This window comes from Sphaerodactylus townsendi, linkage group LG09, assembly GCF_021028975.2.
Source record: "Sphaerodactylus townsendi isolate TG3544 linkage group LG09, MPM_Stown_v2.3, whole genome shotgun sequence".
NCBI lineage: Eukaryota > Metazoa > Chordata > Lepidosauria > Squamata > Sphaerodactylidae > Sphaerodactylus > Sphaerodactylus townsendi.
The window spans coordinates 41560643-41581311 of record NC_059433.1 but is presented as its reverse complement, the minus strand read 5'-3'; the positions used below and the strand labels follow the sequence as shown (position 1 = coordinate 41581311).

Below are 20669 nucleotides of genomic sequence, written 5' to 3'. Positions count from 1 at the left end.
GGGAATGGAACTGCACACTACGGAAGGGCCAAATGTTCACTGTTCCTCCACTGGAAAAATTCTTTCCTTTGAATGACATCATGTAACAACAAACCCTGTTACACACACATACACACACTTTTTGGAAAGTTCCGCAAGCACCAAGGAAAGTACTGGCAGACACCACATTAGGGAACTCTGCCTTACGTGGTTTAAGCATTACAAGGATGACATGTTGTCCATAGGCTTATAGGGGAAGGCTGATATAAAATAAAAAGTGAAATCTTAATGGTATCACAGTGGAAATCTTAATGGTATCACAGTGGAAACGCAGGTGTTTCTTCCATTTAATCCAGTGCTGTTATGCCCCTATCCCCTTGCTGTTGCTGATACTTTTTCTAACAGCTGGAAAAAGTTAATCAAGTACAAAATGAGCATCACTGTGCTTTGATTAATTTCATTGAGCACCATATTAATATTTTTCACATTATTTTGGGTTTTTTTTAAAGTAAAGCTAATTTGTATTCTGTTACGTTAGTAGCTGTGATCTGGTAGTTGTAGCTACTAATATTTTGCCCACATCTGCAGCTGGCATCTTCAAAGGCATGTCACAGAAAGATGTGTCACTCACTGTGGAGTGTTTGTGTAGTTGGATATATGTTTTGTCCATTTCTGAGGTGGGAAGGAGATGAGGTGCATCCAGGGCAGAAATGTAAATGCATTTCATCCCTCTGCCACCTCAGAGGAAATTATTCTTAAATATATTGGGTTGTAACCAAAGGTGCTATTCCATTCATGCACCAGCATTTGTGCAGATAGAACAGCACTTCTGTTGTTGGGGTAGGGGAGAGTGTTTCCAATATTTCAAGATTGTGAATGTAGTCATTCTAGTCAACTAGAGAATATTTAATCATATTTTTACTCATATTTATGTACTATGTCTGTCCCATCAAAATAGTTGTTTCATGGGTATTCCTTCCACAGATCACGCCACCTCCTTCCCTGTTAGATCCACTTAAAGAGCTCTTTCGACAGCAAGAAGTTGTAAGGATGAAACTTCGTCTACAACACAGTATTGAAAGGGTAAGGCTACTACAAATCTTGATCAGTAGATTTGATTTTGTATGCTACCAAGTAAAAATTGAGAAATTCCACTTCTACTGTAGGAGTGGGGCATCTTGTGTGGGTGTGATCTCGACCAATTGCAGAGAGGCAGGAAATGATGAAATTCTTCCATGTACTTCCTGTGAGGTCTTGGGGTCACCTTCTTCAGTATTTTCCTGCCTCTGCAGAGAGCAGACGCGTTTTTTGGCTCTGGCAAAAAACCCTATTAAATAGTCCTGTTTCCATTGTCAGTCTGTTTTGTCTGAAGAAGTCGCTTAGAGGGTGAGTAAAGTAGCCGCGATCGGCTTGAGGAAGAGAGTGAGCTCTAGCCGCCGCTGACGCTAAGCAAGCAGCGCTTTCCTTCCACCCACCCCCCCTCCCCACCCTTGGCAAAATAGGAGCGTTGGCAAATAGACAGTTAATCATGGGCCAGCGTAGGTCAGCTTTTAGCCTGAGCGAGCGAAACCTTGTTGGCTCCTTGGCCAGCGGCGAGCGCCACACACTCCCGCAAAAGAATCAAAGTGACCCATAAAGAAGCGGGAAGCTCCCACTCAAGCGGACGGCGCCTTACATAGCGCAGCAGCGGGAAAATCTGGCGCCTCGAAGGCATGCGCGGTCATCCCAACCCGCCAAAGAAAAAGAAAAAAGACTACAAAAGCTTGACGGGAGTTCTAGGGCCTTCCCAGGGTGCTGTCCTCTAACGAGGAGATCTCCATAGCCCGACTCCTCCGGCCTTCCAAGGGCCTCCGGAGCAGTGGAGTGGCTACACCTCAGCGGGCCTCCGATCAACTGGTTCTTCCCTGTGCCCCTAATACAGGCAAGACCCACAGGATCCTGAAAGGGAGAGATATCTAACACTGGAGCAGTTAACTTCAGCCTCACCTCCTGGATGAGCAGCCCCCTGCAGTTCAGCTGGAAGGAGTTCCTTAGAAGGGAGATAGACAAAGCTCTTTTGATGCAAGAGAGATCAAAGAACAGCTAATGCTCCGGCTCTCTACTCGGGTCCCATAGATCCCGCCAGATCCCCACCGAGGGAAGGACTCCGGCTCCTACAGAAGGGACCCCTTAGCCCTACCTAATGAGGAGGAAGAAGAATTCATCCAGTTTAAACTGACTCTGATGGGGAGAAAAAATTCTCTGACACAGAGGAAACCCCTGGAGCCAGCTGTAGAACAATCCCATACAAAGTTCTTTAAACTGGAAGAAATCCAATCCTTAATGTTCTAAAACTATCTCTCGGCTTCTGGATTTCACGTGACCCTGAGGGACGCCGGAGAGAAGACAAATTCCCCAGCCTTCCATTAACGCTTCCAACAAGCCAATCAAGGGGCTATCCAAAAAAGGCACATCATCCTACTTCCCAGCTTCGATGGGGAGAGCGACAAGTATTTCCCCTGGGCTGCAGAATGCTTTGTTAAAAGGATTCGCCATGGGAATGGCTCAATCCCACTCGCCCTGAGGCTTGCCCTAATTTTAAAGAAAAAAATATCCTGATGCCTCAGCAGTTTCGTCATTCTACTCCAGAATCCTCCAGTTGATGCCCCTGTGTCCATCCACCATTCTCAGGGGCACTGGTATTGCCAAAGAGGGGAGGGCAATATGGAAGGACCCGCTTGATAGGAGGTCTGAAGCTTGGCCGTAGATCCCATGAGTGGTTGGCAGCCATCAAAACTCTTTAAGCCCTCCTCCACAGTGGCCAGAACGCCTCCATGGTGTGGCTCAAAAGCGTCTCCTGGAGATGATTCCAGTCAAAGCAAAGAGCATCAGGAGAAGAGCATCGAAAGCGGTCCCTTTCTGCCAATTCCTTCATAGCAGATGCCGCAATTCTCGATGCCATGTCACTGGTAGCTTGAGATCCTTAGCCTCTAACATGATAGCAAGACGCCATAGCGCCTGGATTAAGCCCGTAAGCCCATGCCGTTGACATACAATCTAAACACATAGTGGCTGGTTATTCATATTACTCATGGAGGGCCCCTATTTGGCAAAGAGGTGGGCGAAGTCCTTGTCCAAACCAAGGACAAACAAAAGAGCGATGCCAAAATCTGTCCGGGGCACCCGGACAGGTCTTCTACCAACAGCAAGTTTACCTTCGGTCCCATTACAAATCCCCTTACCCGCTTCAAGACGCATAGCGAGGCGTGGCAAAGAACCACACTAGCCAGAATCAGCATTCCTTCCGAGACTACAAACAGTCCTTCAAACAATACAAACAAGCCCGGGCAAGTCCTTCAACTCCAATAAGAACAAGCAATGGCCGATCAAAGCATCCCGGTGGGAGGCAGAGTCTCCAACACACTTTCAGCACCGTTGGCAGGAAACCGCGTGGCAGGTGGACAAAGGAAGTCATCTCCACAGGTTATGTGATTAAATTCAAGCGTTATTCCACATCACCACCTATTTCATTAAGCCGCTCTCAAAGGATCCTCGCCAAAGCTTTCAGCAGAACTCTGGAGGCGGTTTCCACTCCTATGCTCAAGATCCAAGCCATCCGAACCTTGTACCCGACGGAGGCGTTTTCTCAGGGACATATTCACATTTCTTTACAGTCCCCAAAAGTAGGGGACTGGAAGAAACAATCCTCAACCTGAGGCGCATCAACAAATTCGTGGTCCCCAAATTCAGGGATGGAAGCCCTTCCGGTCTATCACGCGGCAACTCTTAATGCGTCATCAAGATCTGCCCTTTGGCCGTTAGATCTGAGCCGAAGCCTATTTTGCACATCCCTAATTGCAACTCTCACAGAAAGTAATCCTGAAGATTAGCTTGCATAGCAGGATCAACATTGTATCAATTCAAAGAGCGTTGCCATTATTCGGACTAATAGCCCACGGCTAAGAACCTTCTGCCAAAGATACTGTTGGCTCCAGTCATCATGTTGAGGGAACAAGGGGATACACGTCTACCCCCCCTACCTTGGCCGGCGATCTGCTGATTAGATTTCAGCTCCGTCCCCAAGGCCGCCAGCCGACGCCGAGTGTAGTTCAAAGCCCTAGCACAGCATGGCTTTTATGCCGTGAAACTGGCTAGAACACCTAGGCACAGTGCTGGACCGCGGTACAAAGACTCCCGCTTTTCATAAATTGCCAGAAGAGAAGGTAGAAAGAATCAGGGGAAAGCGACGTACTGAGTCATGTCCAACAGAAGATAGATCGTCCCTTGCTAAAAAAACTGGCAAGTCTGCTGGAACCTTCATCTCAATGTCGACCTTACTGAGAAAGCCCTGTGAAATCGCGTTTTCCATAGCCTTGAGACGCTTCCAACGATTCCCTACGTGCATACCAGCTGGACGGGTATTGTGCCGAAAGAAAAATATGACAGAAAAAAATTGACTCTGATAATTCCCCCCAAGAGTCCGGTCTCAGCGCTACTCCTGGTGGGACCTTTTAACCGGGCCGCTCCAACCTCAGACGGGAAAAGCATTATCTACATGCCGCATTGCTTCCTTCGAGCTCAAGTCTTCACCGCGGGCCCAGCGCCAGCCTTCAGGGCTGAGGGGGGCCACACCTCAGTCAAATGTATGTCCCAGGGAACTTTGGTCTGCCAGGAAGAATCTTCGGCTCCCACATCAATGTGTTTAGGCTTCGAAGGCGACTCTTCCCTTGCCCTTCAACATTTTCCAGCCACAGAATTAAGTCACCAACGTAATGTCATCGCCAGAACAGACAATGTTGCGGCGAAGATGTACATCAACAACCAGGGCGGCTCCAGATCAGCGAGAACGCACTGGAAGCAACAAAAAATCCTCCTCGATGGGCCGAGGAGAACTTGGTAATAAGCCTGCAGCCCTGGCTACACATCAGAGGAGTCCAGAATCTAGAGGGCGATTTTGGTTGAGAAACTCGGCGAGTGACATTGAATCTGTGCTTTTAAAGCCGAATGGCGACTTCGATCCAAGGTCTTCTTCAAGATATGCAACACCTTGGCACTCCGGAGGTAGAGACCTGTTAAGCCTCTCCTCAGAAGAACCATCAACTTCCAAAGTTCATGGTCGACTACTAATTACATCCACAGGCAGTAGCAGCGGGACTTCTGAACGCCCTGGTGTGACATGGCCTCAAATCTTCTCTATGCATTCCCTCCTTTTCCATACTGATCCCTGCGGCTCCTGCGCCGGGATCATATCCGAAAAGCAGCCTTGGTGATCCTTCTTGTAGCCCCCAGATGGCTCCAGTAGGAGACCCTGGCTCACTACCATCCTGGAACTGGCCATCGCCAGAACCGCAGCTCACACTGCCAATCACTTCCGACTTCCTGGCCGCAGAGGCCCCATCATACATCCCGATCCCGCTTTGGTTCAAGCTGACCGCATGGCTCTTGAGCGGGCAAACCTCAGGATAAAGAATTTTCCGGAAGAAGTTCCGCTATCTTTACATCTTAACAGCCAGGCGCCCGGAGTGCGACGGTCAATATTTCTACAACTGTTCATGGAAGGCCTACGTCAGGTGGTGCCATCGCCATGACTCTACCTCGACCTGAACCATCCACGTCACGTTATCTTTGGAGTTCCTGCAACATGGGCTACTCAATGGGACTCAAGTGTTCCACCTTTACGCCGAACCAATTGGCAGCTCTTGCTACCGTCTATCGCTTATTTGTGTAGGCGACACCCCATCACCAATTGACATTCACATCCGGGCGTTCTGAACTTCCTAAGAGGGGCGGTAAAATTGTCCCAACCTCGCGGTAGTCCACAGGAATTCCCCTCTTTAAGCCTGAAGCGGCTGTCCTGTCGAAGCACTCACTAGGGTCCTGTTCGAGACTCCATTCAAACTGTACAGCTATCAAAATGGTAAGAATGAAACGATTATTCTTTAATTGCAATAACGCCGGCCCAGAAGAGTGAAACTGAACCGGCGCCCTTTCAATAAACTCAAAAAATTCTGCTTGTTCCATGGGATAGAGTATGTCTTCGTGACAGAGATCCAACTTTCATTCCGGCTAAGTTAACTCCCCTTTCCATATGCGCCAGGAGATCGCTAAGCCGTTCCCAACTTCATGCCAAACCCTCTCATCCTGGGGCAAGAGAGAAATCGTGGGCAACACATTGGATGCTTGTGCACGGACGTAAAAGCATTACATAATAAGTGCGGAGGAGTTCACGCTAAATCCAGAGAGTATGTTCATCAACATTAGCCCGCCCAACAGGGCGCCAAATGTCCAAGGCAGCAATCAGTAGTACTCCTTGAAAGCCTGTATGTCGCGAGCATACAAAAGCTCTGACTTACCGGTCCCTCAGGGAGTGCAGTTCACTCGTTCGCGTACTGCGATAGCAACGAACTCTTCGAGAAATCATGCATGGAGGTGGAAGACATCTGCAAAGCTGCACCTGGATACCATTTCCACCTTCGCCACGTCATTATAAAATTCTGGTCCCTGGCCTCGGCAGAATCAGCCTTTGGCAAAAGGGTACTGGAAAAGTATCGCCGGGGACTAATGAAACCCACCGAATCTAGCATCTGGACACTGGCTTCGAGGAGATTCGCTTATTACGAAGATGCCCCACTCCTGCAGTAGAAGGATCCATTGGATACTCACTGGTGAAGGTCTTTCGCGGTGGTGGGGCATCTTAACCCTCCCTAGTTCAATTTGTTTCCGAAGCGTTATTTACTCTCAGTTATCAACTAAATTCATGTTTCTCAGACTCGTTCAGCGTTTAGGGTTGTTGTTGTTGTTGTCACTGTTCTAGTGATCCCTGGTTATTGCTCGCAGCCGCTTGTTTTTCCTTCCGTGTTTTGGTTATATGTTCCTGTTGCTTAAGTGCTATACTACTATGCCGAAGGGGGGTACTGAAGAAGGTGACCCCAAGACCTCTGGGAAGTACATGGAAGGAATTTCATCATTTCCTGCCTCTCTGCAATTGGTCGAGATCCGCACCCACACGGAATGCCCCACTTACCTACAGTAGAAAGACCCTTCACGGTGAGTATCCAATGGATCCTTCTAAAGTGATAAGCAAATATAACAGTTTTTTCCACTTGCCAGCATGGTAGAATTAACCTTGCACTGTAATAAGAGGTTCAAAAATCTAAACCTTAAAAATTACAAGTGCCTAATTACCAACTATGTAAACCATCACAGTGTACAAAATGGAAAAGTGTGTTTAAGTGAGCTAAAATCCATAGACCATTTCAGAGAATATGGTGTGAAGAAAAAAAAGAAAAGCAACTGTATACTTTACAAACCTTAAAGTATATAGTCGCTATTCTTTTTTTCTCTCCATACCATATCCTCTGAAACAATTTTGATCTGTTACAGTAAAATCACATTAATGAGTATTTCTTTAAAATTAAGTTCTGTAGAATTCTGCATGAAGTTCATGTTGCTGTATTGTTACTAGGTACAGGATGGGTTCTGAATTTTTGGGGTTTTTTTGTTATTTAAATAGTTTTGCCTTGCGCCCTATCTATTTTGCATAGTGTCAGTGACATAATAAGAAGGCTGGTGATAAAGAACCTGTGTAGAAGTTGCATCTGTCAATATAAGGCATATTTATTTGGAGCTTCTTTTGGTTTCTACAGATATTGAGGCTCAGGTAGTTTAAGACTAAATGTATCATTCCAAAGGATTGATATTGCGGTGATTTCTAACTTAATTCTAACCCTCACAGAATTCAGCTGTGAAAAGCCCATTTTAATTCCCTGTGATTTGGCACAGCAATTACATCAAACTTCCTAGCATAAATAAACTTATTTGTACTTCTTTGTAGCTGATTTGGCATGTCATAAAAATGTAGTACAAAGAATTCCTAGCTTAAAAAAAATGCTTAAAGGGAACCAAATTTATATAAAAAGTGGATTTCCAAAATTATATCTTTTATAAAAATTAATATTTAAGATTGATATAAAATATTTGAAACAGTGATTACTTTAAAATACTAAATATCCTTTTATTTTTAATTCAAGAAGTTTAAATATCCTTCTATTTTTAATTCAAGAAGTTTAGTCACTATTCTGAAGAATCTTTGAAAATTCTATTTCCTGAATTTTATTTCTCTGAGGCAAATCTCACAGAATTTTCTCTATAAAAATGGATTTGTTCCATTCTATATAGCCAATTCATAAAAAGACATTTCTTCTCCCAAATCAGCAGCGTACTTCAGATAGGTGAGTGAGCAAATGGTTCTCTTAATTAGATATTATTTAAGTCTACATGTTTTGCTTTTTGTTTTACTTAGGAAAAACTTATTGTTTCCAATGAGCAAGAAGTTCTTCGTGTCCATTATCGAGCTGCAAGAACTCTAGCGAATCAGACTTTGCCATTCAGTGCATGCACAGTACTGCTGGATGCTGAAGTGTACAATGTGCCCATGGACACCCAAGTAAGAAACAGTTGGGAGCAAGCCCCCTGAGTGAGATTCTGAGTAGACCTGTTTACAGTTGCTGTTAGTCACAGTTGTTCAATTCCTTTTGTGACAGTTTTGAATAGATGCCAGATTAATGGTCCCATCTGGGATGGGTGGGCGAATCTGCTGGGGAAAGCAGCATGCAGCCACCACCACCCTCCCTGGCAGCACAGGACGCTGCACCAGCCTCCCTGGACCCCTGCTGCCACCAGCACAGCAAGGACATGACTGTGGGAGGAGTCAACTTTAGTCAACTCCCTCCCTGCCATTCACCCCATTGCACCAGCAGTCAGGACTGCTGACTTGCACCACCAAAAAGGTAGCATAAGTCTATTCAGCCCAACAGAGGCTTCCTGGCAGTGGGGAGGCTTTTCAGCATTTTAAGCTTCCCCAGACCACTGAGAAGCCTCTTTTGGGGTGGCATTGCTGTTGAAGAACCCAGCCACTTTGGTAGGGCTGTAAGATTTTTAAGATTCTAAGTACCAAAGAGGGCAGCCATAGATACATATCTTTCACTCTTTCCTATATCATTAGGATCACTCAGTGAAATTGCATGGCATGATATTTATGGGTGCATTATGAGTAAGTTCTGTCAAGTCCTTTCTGACTTATGGCAACCCTATGAATTAATGACTTCCAAAATGTATTGTTGTTAACAACCTTGCTCAAATCTTGCAAACTGTGGGCTGTGGCTTCCTTGATTGAGTCAGTCACTTCATGTTGTGTCTTCTTCTTTTCATGCTGCCTTTCACTTTTCCTAGAATTGTCTTTTCCAATAACTCTAGTCTTCTCACAATGTGATCAAAGTACAATAGCCTCAGTGTGGTCATTTTAGCTTCTAGGGAAAATGCAGGCTTGATTTGATCTAGAACCCACATCTACATTTTTGGCAGTCCATGGTGTCCATAAAACTCTCTTCCAACGCCACTTTTTAAATGAATCAACTATCTTGTTGTCTGTTTTCTTCACTGTTCAACTTTCATACCCAGACAAAGTAATGGGGGAGCACCCACGAGTATGAATTATTATCTTGAAATCTTGGTCACCATCAATAGTACATCTTTATGCTTGATGATCTTTTCTAACTTCTTCATGGTTGACCCTCGCAATCTCAATCTGCCTCTGATTTCTTGGTTGCAGTATCCCTTTTGATTCATGATTGAGCTAAGGAATAGAAAATCTTCAACCATTTCAGTCTCGATCATTAACCTTAAAGTTGTGTAATTCCCCAGCAGTCATTACTTTTGTCTTCTTGTGGTTCAACTGTAACTCTGCTTAGGCGCTTTCAGTTTTAACTCATCAGGAGTCCTTTCAAGCCTTGACTATTTTCTGCCAGTCATGTGGTGTCATCTGCATATTTGAATGGTTAATGTTCCTTCCCACAATTTTTGTTCCATCTAAATCTAATGCAGGTTTCCTTGTTGGCATATAGACTGAACAGACAGGGATATAAAATAATCCTTGTCCAGCACATGTGCCATTCTGTTTCCCCATATTCTGTCCTAGTCATAGCTTCTTATCTAGAGTATAGGTCAGTGATGGCGAACCTTTTCGAGACCGAGTGCCCAAACTGCAACCCAAAACCCACTTATTTATTACAAAGTGCCAATGCAGCAATTTAACCTAGAATAACCCCCCCCTTGAGGCAGGGGCCAGCCTGCTATAGCCTCCCGGCAAGTCCCACGTATGCATGGCTCTGTGCCTCTCTAGCACATCTCTTCCCACCTTTGCCCCCACCCCTGGGCAGCAATCACCTGGAGCACAGGCCCCAAGCCCGTCAGCCAAGTCCTCCCTGCTTGCTGGGGTGCACACACATCAGTCCAGCAGCTGGGCCAGCCTATAGATGTGGAAAGGGGAAATCACCCCCCTCAACCCCCCACATTTTAGGCTGGCCTGGGCCGCTGGACTTGATGTGTGTGTGTGCACCTCAGCAAGCTGGAAAATTCGGCCTGGCTGAGGAGCCTATTACTGTGCTCCCTGTTTCTGTAAACTTTCTGTCTTGGCGCGCATGCCCACAGAGAGGGCTCTGAGTGCCACCTCTGGCACCTGTGCCATAGGTTCGCCACCACTGGTATAGGTTGAGCAGGATGAGCAATGATATTCCATCTATTGGCTTCCCGTCCTCCCCTCCTTTCTTTCCCTTCCTCCTTTCCCTCCATGTGTTCCCAATACTGGTGTAAATGGTTCTCTCTGAGGCAAAGGGCATCTTCAGAATATGGGTTATCCCCGCCCATTGCTCAGGGAGGTAGGTTTTTTAACAATCACACAGCTTTGGACTTTCCTTTTGCATCCATGCACAACAACTTCACATCCTTTTGACTTTAATCCAGTTGTGTAGTTAAGGATAATGCTACTCATACTTGTCCTCAGCTCTTGTACAGTAGCAAACTGAGTGCTAGCCAACTTGGTGAGCTTGTCTTCCAGCACCAGAACTTTGTTCATTGTTTCATTGAACGATTTTCAAAGTAGGTGATCAGAAATTTTAAATTTGTATTTTAGATATACTATATGGACTAGTAACACTTTAAAAAGAATGAAGGTCACAGCATGGAGGAGGTGGATCATTACTGGGTATCTTTTGTGTGTTATAATATGTACAAATGCATATTCTGACTTATTCTGAATGGGTTAGAGATCAAAGGAAAAGTTTTATAGCAGGCAAATGGTATATAATTGCCATAAAATTTAATGTTGCTTATAATTTCTAATATGTTTGGGGGGGTTGTTTCAGATGGATGATGGGAAAACTTCTGTCAGAGATCGATTTAATGCAAGACAGTTTATGTCATGGCTACAGGATGTGGATGATAAATTTGACAAATTAAAAGTAAGTATGTTTATTGTACCTTTTTACGAAGCTTATCTTCACCAGAAAACAACAATAAACTCTCAATCTCTTGTCACATTTCTGCCTGATTAAAGTGTAAATGAGTATGTCTTGTTTTTAAAGCTTGTTTTAAAATGGTGTGGGGCTCTAGTCTAGTGGATACATAAAGCTCCTATAAAAAGGATTAGGTTTTTCAGTTTCATTCATAATCAAAACCAGTTGTCCCTCAGTATTCCATTGGAGCTCAGGATTACTAGTGTGCTTTGTGTCCACCAGAACATTTCCAGAGTTCAGGATCAGCTCTTCTCAGCATAGCAATCAAGAATGTAGTCTAGAGAAATGTGTATGCATTTAATAGTGTTGATTTCATTGGGAACTAAATATGCAAAACTTTCTGTGAATGTACACTCAACTGTATATGGAGTATGTTGACGCAGACTCTTACTAAAAGGACCACCTTATACCTTCCACACAATGCATCAGAGAGATTGTTTTTTTAAAGCAGCCCTCTGTGGCTCCTACCATGATAATTGCTTTGAAGCTACTCTCAGTGGCCCCCAGTGTAGCATTAGGAGTTGCAGGTAGTGCAGGAGAATGGAGATAAATCCTGATGCATGCACTTAAGAACTTACAGGCACTTTAGGAATTCTTTGACCTTATTGCCATGGATGCTATCAATCTGACGGTTAAATAGAGTGAATTAAGTGTGTAAGTAATAAGTAGATTTTCACTATATAACCTATGCATGTTCAGACTTGTAGATCTGGAGAAAGGAGAAGCAGCCATTGTACATAATTACATAGGGCTTCATTAATTAAGGTGCAGTTCATTTTCAGAAAATATCTAATTGGATCTGGAATTTTTAAAAGTATGGAAAGACAATATAGAAATTATAATATTTGGGGAATGCACATTCATTAGTATAAGTAGTTACTGAGAATTAACCAAATATAATAATTTCTAAATTATTTAGCCTCTTCCAAATCTTAGGACATCATAGAATAGTTAATCAAAAGAGCCGGACAAAACGATTTTATGGGTCTCATAAGTTTATGGATGGCCAAGTTGGACAGCACTGCTTTAGAGGATGAAGTGCATAGTTCACATTGGAATAGGTTGGAATAACTGAATATTCATCTCTTTGTTTAGACATGTCTGTTGATGAGGCAGCAACATGAAGCAGCAGCTTTAAATGCTGTGCAGAGATTGGAATGGCAGCTTAAACTACAAGAACTTGATCCTGCAACTTACAAATCCATCAGCATTTATGAAATTCAGGAGTTCTATGTTCCTCTTGTAGATGTTAATGACGACTTTGAATTGACACCTATATGACAATTAGCATCTCCTGACTTTCTGCCTAAGGTTGTGGGGCATAAATGTAATTACTTGTTTAAAATATAGGAATAATATGGAGTACAGTCTTTTTCTGTATTCCATGTATTCCTTCAGAATGTTTCACAAAATCACATTCAATATTGTAAATGCATACCATTTAGTAATAGATGGTATTTATTTTAGATTCTAAAGCCCAAAAGGCATCTTCCTTCCCAGCAGATCTATTTATATACAACAATCTTTTGCTGAAGATTTAACAGCGCTGGCAGCTGTTACAAGAGAGCCACTGAAAAGCACTTGTTATTTAAAGTCCACTTTAATGATTTTTATTATTCAGCTTAAATTCCTGCAGGAAAAAATACCAACCTGTGGAAGAAATCACAACCTTGTGTGGATGTGGGAAGTTAGTGTTTTCATCTTATATAATTTATAGGTTAACTGTACAGTTTTCTTTTTGGAAAAAGATGTAATTTTTTCATTTTTTAAAATAACTTATTTTATACATATTGTGCAAATGTAAATATTCTTGTATTTAATGTTCAATCCTGTATAAAGATAGATATTTTAATTGTGTAAAACTGTTTTGTCTAATGTTTTATTGGACCAAATTTGTTGTTCCTTATGTGTAGCGTGGCAACTTTCTTTTAAGAGGCATGTGTTTGATTGAGCTGCTTGTTTCATCACCATCCCTGTAAAGGTTTGAAACTGAGCGGTATCGCATGCTAGTTCAGTTCAAGCTTTCCTTAGTGTGTGGTCCCTAAATGATAGCAACGTGTGGTTGCGAATCCACCAAGCACTGCTTCTGCACAAACTCCAGAGGAATTTGCATGGGTGTCCATTTCAGCGTACATTGCAGCAGGGCTTAATGGATTTCACCTTAACTTCCCAGAAGCATTTATTGTTCTGCTACTGTAATTCCATGCCTGTGACTTACTATTCTGAGACTATTTTTGTTTAAAAACTTAATGATTATTAACGTGCTCTTACACGCTAATCTCAAAATGAGGCTATTCTACCCCACCCTTTCCAAAAGCCTCTCAATGAAAAATTGTTAAAATTGTACATTGCCTATTTTAATATCTACCTATTAAAGCATATGTAAATAGTTGTAAATACAATGTGTAATAAATTGTATTGGTCATGCTAACAAACGGTTGAATCCTTGTGATGGTGAAATTTTCATCCTTGAAGTTTTATACAATTTGACAAATAAATATTTGAAAGTTCCATTTATAAGATAATCCTTGTACATTCTGAGCACTTTTCTTATAACTTTTAGATAACTACTAATATATGTGTATTATACTAACAAAATGCTTGCTACTAAGTTATGGAATATGTGGACAGAAGAACTATGGGATAGAATATGGAACTTAAATTAAAATTCAGATAAGACCCCTACCCTTCAAGCTCCCCTAATGTGCTATGTAGAAAATCACTGAATGATGTTGAGCCAGTCACTATCACTCTGCCTAGTCTACCTCACAGGATTGTTATGACAAAATGAATTTAAAAATAATCTATGCCCATTCTGATTTCCTATGAAGATGAACAAGATACAAGCATGATAATGTATTTTAGAACCCCAAGACAAGTCTGTTAATGCAGTGCTGTTCATGTGAGTCCTAGTTAATAAATTCCAGGAGAAAAACTCAGCTTTTTTGTCTAAGCTATAATCTCCTTGGATTGTTATATGTTCATGATGTCTCTAAAGAAATGTTGGTTATTACTCCTTTAGCAATTTACTTCTCAGATTCCTTGACACTTGGTTGCTGTTTTTTATTCTTCCCGCTTCTGGAAGCCTTCATTTATTTTCTATCATGTATTTTATTTATAGGTCATCTTTTCCAGTGACATTCCAGGCAGATTAAACAATATAAGTCAATGTAGTCAGTAGGATGGGATATCCAATAAACAAAGTAATAGGACTTGGATTGCGGGATCAAAACCAAGTAAAAATCTAGTATCTGTGATGCTGGCAATTAACTGCAAAGGTGTCCTCTTGGAGTTGTTCGTACTCTTTCAGATCTGTGGTGTACATTTTACTTGACCTTTCTGTAACAGTGCTGTACACCACTGGCATGTAGGAAAAGGTACAAACCCCGTAAGTGGTCATTGTCTGTATTTTCTACACATGTATTAGCTATGATAAGCTTGGCTGTGGCTTCCCAGTGCATGTATATCTCAAAATGAATGCATGTGTAATCCTCACATGATATTTGCTATGATGGGTTTTGCATTGTGTTTCCTTACGTAGAAATACTTTGTGTAGGGGAAAATATATGAATCAGCATTCATGATAGAGAAGAAATAGGCTAGAAGTTCAGAATCTTTGACTGTTCTGACTCCTTAGTGGAATATAGCAGAATTTATAGAAGTAGTAAGACATTATCAAATTGGCCTTGTTCTCTCTCTGAGCTGTAGGACACCTGAGTGTTTCCTACTGTCTTTCTCAGGGACGCAGGATCAAATTTCTTGTTTCCTGTTGCTAGGCAGACTGCTCTCCTCAGTTCTTTCCGTTCTCCGGGAAGAGCTGCAGTCTCTAGCCTCCAGCTGCCTCGTGCTTCTCATTTCCTCTAGTCTTTTCTGCCTCTTATTATCTCATTTTTAAGCTTTATCTTTTTACCCTATACTTTTTTTTTTTCTACTTTTTTCCAAACCTTCTACTTCTAAGTGGCTGTTTGGCCAGTCAAGAAGAGCGAAGCGAGCTTCAATAAGGACTGGCCGCCCAGGCTTTAAGATGCATGCACTCAACTCTGCCTTTGATGGCAGCTTTGTTTCCAAGGAAGAAATGCAGGAGTCCAGCATAGCTGAGGCCTGATACTGCAGGGTGGGCACAACCCCTGAGAGGGCTGTCCCGACCCAAGCCACAGCAGACTTCATCCTGACTGCCTTGTAGCAAACAATCAAATATGGTGCGCAGAGGCAAAATGGCAGCATGACCTTTCAGGCGCGATTCCTCTCATGCAGAGAGCTTATCAGGGCAAATGGCCTGGAAACAGATGAGAAGAGGAGGATGACCCTTGTGATGCCTCTTAAGTGCAGCAGACGTACCCAGAAGCAAGGTGTAAAAGCATCTGGAGTTAATATTTTTAATTAGTTAGTATTTTTAATTAGAGGCACTCTCAGGGGTTCCTGGACTAGTTGCTCAACAATTGGCGGCACTGGGATTCTCTGATCCATGTCAGACCCCAGGACAATCCATACTTTGCACCCCAGCATTCATAGAAGTGCTGGGGGGAGGTTCTTCACAACACACTAAGACAAGCTATTGCATAAGCCATGGTAGAGATTTCACTGATTCCTCAGTTAGTAGGGTAGACTCATCAGATGAAGGGGACTTCATGTCAGCAGATGAAGCTCCAGAAGAGATTCCGGTTACTGAACTCTCCCTGAGGATCTTTCGGATGGAAAATTAACAATTCTTGCTTACAAAATCCATGGTTACTCTTGCCATTCAGGGGTGAAGCAGCCAAAATCAAATCTCAGGCCTGTGCACACTGGCAATCAGTTTTTTCCACCCACATGTGCTCTAAAGAAAGGAAACCTTTCGCCGCATCGCTTCTGAGGAAACAGCAGCAAAAGGAATGGAATGAAACCTACTGCCAATAGAGCAGTTTCCAGAAAACTTCCACTCAGAAATGGTTAGGTGGACACCTAAGTGTACTACAGAGATCTTCTACAGGTCCCACCTCTATGGGCACACCTATAGCTGCTTCTGCAATCTTCTGTGAGTATCAAGTGGCTGAAGTTAAGGGAAGGCTACATTAGGAGACCAACCCTGAGAGGAAGGCTTTTTCTGGGCCTTTCCAAGACTGAGATGGTAGTGGATGAGGTATTTTATGCTTATCTGCTCAGCCTCAAGAACTCCAGAAAGGTGAAGGGAACTTGTTTTTCCCTCATGGCAAATCTCCCATTTCAAGGCACCAGAGAACTGAGGCGAGTTCATCAAATAAAAGTAAAATTTACTGAACAAAGTAGATGGGATCAGGAGATATTTTTAATGGATGGAGATCAATCAAGAGATAACTATGTACAGATACCAGTTTTGGCACAGGCACAGTTCTTAATCAAGTTTTATAAGTTTTTTCAGTTGCTTAGGTGTTATGAAAGGTTCTTTACTGGTTAATAGATTCATGATGACTTTGGGTTCTAACAGGCTGGTAACATTTCACAAAGTCAACTCTACCATGCTGGCAACTTTAGCAGAACACTATTACTCTAGACAGGGAATCCATTTGAACAAGAATCCAATTTTTTGTTCTAACTAGTTTATTTATTTATTTATTGGTTATATTTCTATACCGCCCCTCCCCCAAAGGGCTCAAGAGTGATGAACAAAACTGGAATAGAGCACATATTGTGTGGGAGGGGGGCTTTAATGGCACTCCAGCCCTTCTAATCCTTAGCGACCTTGGGGGGTCCACTCTGGATTAGTCTCTTTCTAATGCAGGACCCAGGTGGCCCATATAACCCAGTCACAAGCGTTTACGCAAATATTACGACGGGCCCGGCGGCTGGCTCCTTCTCTCTCCCAGCTTGACTTGGCCTTACTGTGGTCCCGTACAGCGGTTACCTCCAGAGTTGGACTATTACAGCTTCGCTTACACATGAGCCTTCCGCTAGCGTCTGATTAGGAGATTAAAGATGGTCCAGAATGCTGTACGCATGCTTGTGGGAGGTGCCATGGGAGAGCATACACCAATACTCGCCGCTTGCACTGGTTGCCAATTGAATACCGAATCATTTCCAAGGTGCTGGTGTTAGCAGCCCAAGGCCTTGCTGTGACCTGGCCTGGCCCTCCCGGTACCCTCTGGGACCGTCTCCTGACCCCACTATGTCCCGAACCCGGTCTCTGCGTTCGGCAGGGAAGCCAATCTACTGGTGATCCCTGGCCTCCATGATCACATTGGTAGCCTCACCCGGACCCAGAGCCTTTACAGCTCTGGCCCCAGCCTCTGTGGAGGCAGCCACCTCCCAGCTGTCCGGGCCCTAAGTGGGCCTTTGCTGAGTTCCGCAGGAAGACCTGCAAGACTGAGCTGTTCCACTGGACCTTTGGGGAGACTAGCCCGTTGATGAGGGCCCTCCCTCCCTCCCTCCCTCCCTCCTCTTGTTGCTCTTTTATGAAGGCCTATAAAACCCAACTCTGTGACTCCTGTAGAAGGAATGGGGATATTAGAAGCCATCCGTAACTTTTAAAGTATTAATGCTGCATTTTAACAGAGTAAGGTTTATTTTTATCGGAGCCATCCTTATTTATATTACATTGTATTTTAATTGACGGTGCTCTTTATACTGTTCACCGCCCTGAGCCCTTCGGGGGAGGGCGGTTTATAAACCTAATAAATAATAATAATAATAATAATAATAATAATAAATCAAAGCTAAAATCCAATAAATATTAGGTAATTTTTTAACTCTATATAAATAACCCCATCCTATTAAAACGCAGCATGATTAAAATCAGCATAAAGATGGCACCTACTATCAAGTCCCCTAAAACAAAAAGGGGGTAGGGGGACGTCAGGACCCACTGATGTTCTGGGGGGGGCATCAGCAGCCGGCCTCCCCAAAGGCCCGGCGGAACAGCTCGGTCTTACAGGCCCTGCGGAACTCATTAAGATCCCGCAGGGCCCTGACAGCTGGAGGGAGAGTGTTCCACCAGGCCGGGGCCAGAGCTGTAAAGGCTCTGGACCGGGTGGAGGCTAGCCGCATCATTGAGGGGCCAGGGATCACCAGTAAATTGGCCTCTGCCGAGTGCAGAGACCGATTCGGGACGTATGGGGTAAGACGGTCCCGCAGGTATGGAGGCCCCAGACCGTGAAAGGCCTTAAAGGTTAATACCAACCTTAGGAATTCTTCTCCCAAAAGATATATTTCCTTCCCTTTTATTTATGATCACCTGTGAAAAGTCTCACTACTATTCCACCTTCAGCTTCAACCACTAAATAAAACTCCCAATTCATCTTCATAGTGTCATATGTAGTCCCACATGGGACTGTACATGCACAGGCATGCTGTGTAGAAGAATAGCAATTTTTCTTCTAGCATTCCCTTAGCAAAAGAGTGCCCCCTTCCCCTTGGAACCATAGATGGGAAGGTTTCTCACTGAAACAGTTATGAGGCCAGAGAGGGAGGGAGAAGTCCCCTCAGTTCTCTTTTTGCTGCCATGTTCAGATGATGTGTTTTCTAGTGTTCCTTCTGCATTTGGCCTGCATTGGTTTGTCTTGCAAGCCAACGGGTGTTTGAAGAGCTCAGCTTGCTTCAAAAATGCTCCAAGTGTGGAGCTAAGATGTCTAACGACGACAGACATTTTGACTAGCTTCTTTGCCTGGGAGGAGGACACATTCTGGGCATGGGTATGTTCAGTGCTCACTGTAAAGCAAGTTCAAGGCCATCCTTTATGAGAGATCTTTGGCTCCCAACCTGGTGGTTTGCTCAGGGGGTAGGTCTTCGAAAACCCCTTCAGACTCCTCAATACCAATGCCCCAACCCTCATCTTCCAACCAACCAAAGAGGGCTTTGTTCCTCCATCCCTAAGCCAAATAAACAATCCAAGCCTGTAATGAGGACTTGCTCCCCTTGAGTGACTTCCAAGAGGTCTCGTTGGTCCGGTTCTTAGTCCCCTTTGAGGAAGGCCCTGCACTACTCCCGTGGTCGTAGCGTGGAATCCCTTGGGGATCATTGTTGCCAGTAGTCAAAGTCCTCTTCCTTGAGAAAATCCACCTCTAGTCAGGATAATGCCAGGATTGTTTCCCAAGTTCCACTAGCATCCAGGATGCACCCATAGAAGTTCAGCATCAAGATATTGATGTCAGTTTGTCACCGTTCACCTAGGGTGGTGCTCAGAGTCAAGGCTCCAGTTTGTTGATTAACCAACATGGGTCTGGTTTTTACTCGCAGCCTAGTCACTCTAGGAGTCATCACTCCTTGTCTATAAGTCGATCTCGCCACTCATTACTGCCATAGCTTGGACCATCTCAGGCCAGTGTGAAGCCAATGCAGAAATCTCCATCAGCAACAGGCTCTGGGGAAACCCTCCAGTCCTTGACCCTTTCACTGGGACAGCCTGTGACACAGGTCCCAGGTCATTGTCCCAGAGAGTCTCTCGCCCATCAATCCAACTCTAAAGATTCTTGGTGTCATATCACTCAGTGTCAGGAAGATTGATGGCTTGAACAACCTTTTCACTCAGCCATCGCTTGGAGTTCTGTACCCACAGTCATTGTAGAACTCCCTCTCAAGGTTCTTTGCCAGTTAAAAATGAGTCCTTGATTCTATTGCTCACCTTGATGCTGAAGTCCAGCCTGGCATTGTGGCTCACACAGCCCATGGCAGCGCTGGGTTGGTCACTTGCTTGGTGCATTTTGTCTTTCTACAGTCCTCAGCCATTGTTAGATTCCCTCTAGTGCTAGGACTTCTTGGCTGTTAAGTTGTAGCTTGTGACTCCCCTTATGGCTCCAGAATATCTCCTAATTAGCTTTCAGCTAACCTTCAGGAGACTTCAGACTGTGACTTGGATGGGCCTCAGCTCCATCACCCAACGATCAATAAAGTCAAGTTACTACTTACAATTTGTATCTGTCTCTTCCTGATTGAAATCATGATTCACATTGGGGGACCCCCACCAGAATGACTGCAGGAGGTCAGTCTTCTGAGTGAGAAGGGTGCGATTGTTGAGATTCCCCTTCCCACCAACCAAGCCAACAGAAGCCTGTACTCTCATCATTTCTTGATTGACAAGAAATCCAGAGGCAAGCATCCCATTTTGTACCTACACACATTGCAAAAGCATCTCAACATGTGCAAATTTTGGATGGTATCTATTTGGACATTCTGCCCCATTTGGCATTGGAAGCCTGGTTCACATCAATTGACCTGCAAGATTCATATTTTCACATCTCTCTCTGTTGGAGATATCTCAGGTTCTAGTGCAGGCATAAATTCATTGAATGAGGAGGAATCTCAGCAGCAGTCAGCCAAATTGTTCTCTGCTGATCATTTCCAGTGCCTACTGAGAAAAGTAATAGCCTCTATCAAATATCAACGTAAATATTCTGATGCTTCTACTAAAAA

The 20669-nt window shown here is 43.8% G+C and overlaps 1 protein-coding gene across 4 annotated transcripts in view; it reads left to right on the top strand.

Moving 5' to 3' along the window:
* The window catches only part of ANKRD12 (ankyrin repeat domain 12), a 55590-nt gene extending 41756 nt beyond the window's left edge, over positions 1 to 13834 (top strand). For all 4 annotated transcript variants that reach the window (XM_048507461.1, XM_048507462.1, XM_048507460.1 and 1 more), the window contains 4 exons: positions 964 to 1062; positions 8261 to 8404; positions 11160 to 11255; positions 12405 to 13834. In XM_048507461.1, the coding sequence (XP_048363418.1) occupies positions 964 to 1062; positions 8261 to 8404; positions 11160 to 11255; positions 12405 to 12590 (525 nt within the window). In that variant the 3' untranslated portion in view covers positions 12591 to 13834. The remainder of the gene's footprint in view (positions 1 to 963; positions 1063 to 8260; positions 8405 to 11159; positions 11256 to 12404) is intronic.
* Positions 13835 to 20669: the final 6835 nt, after the last annotated feature.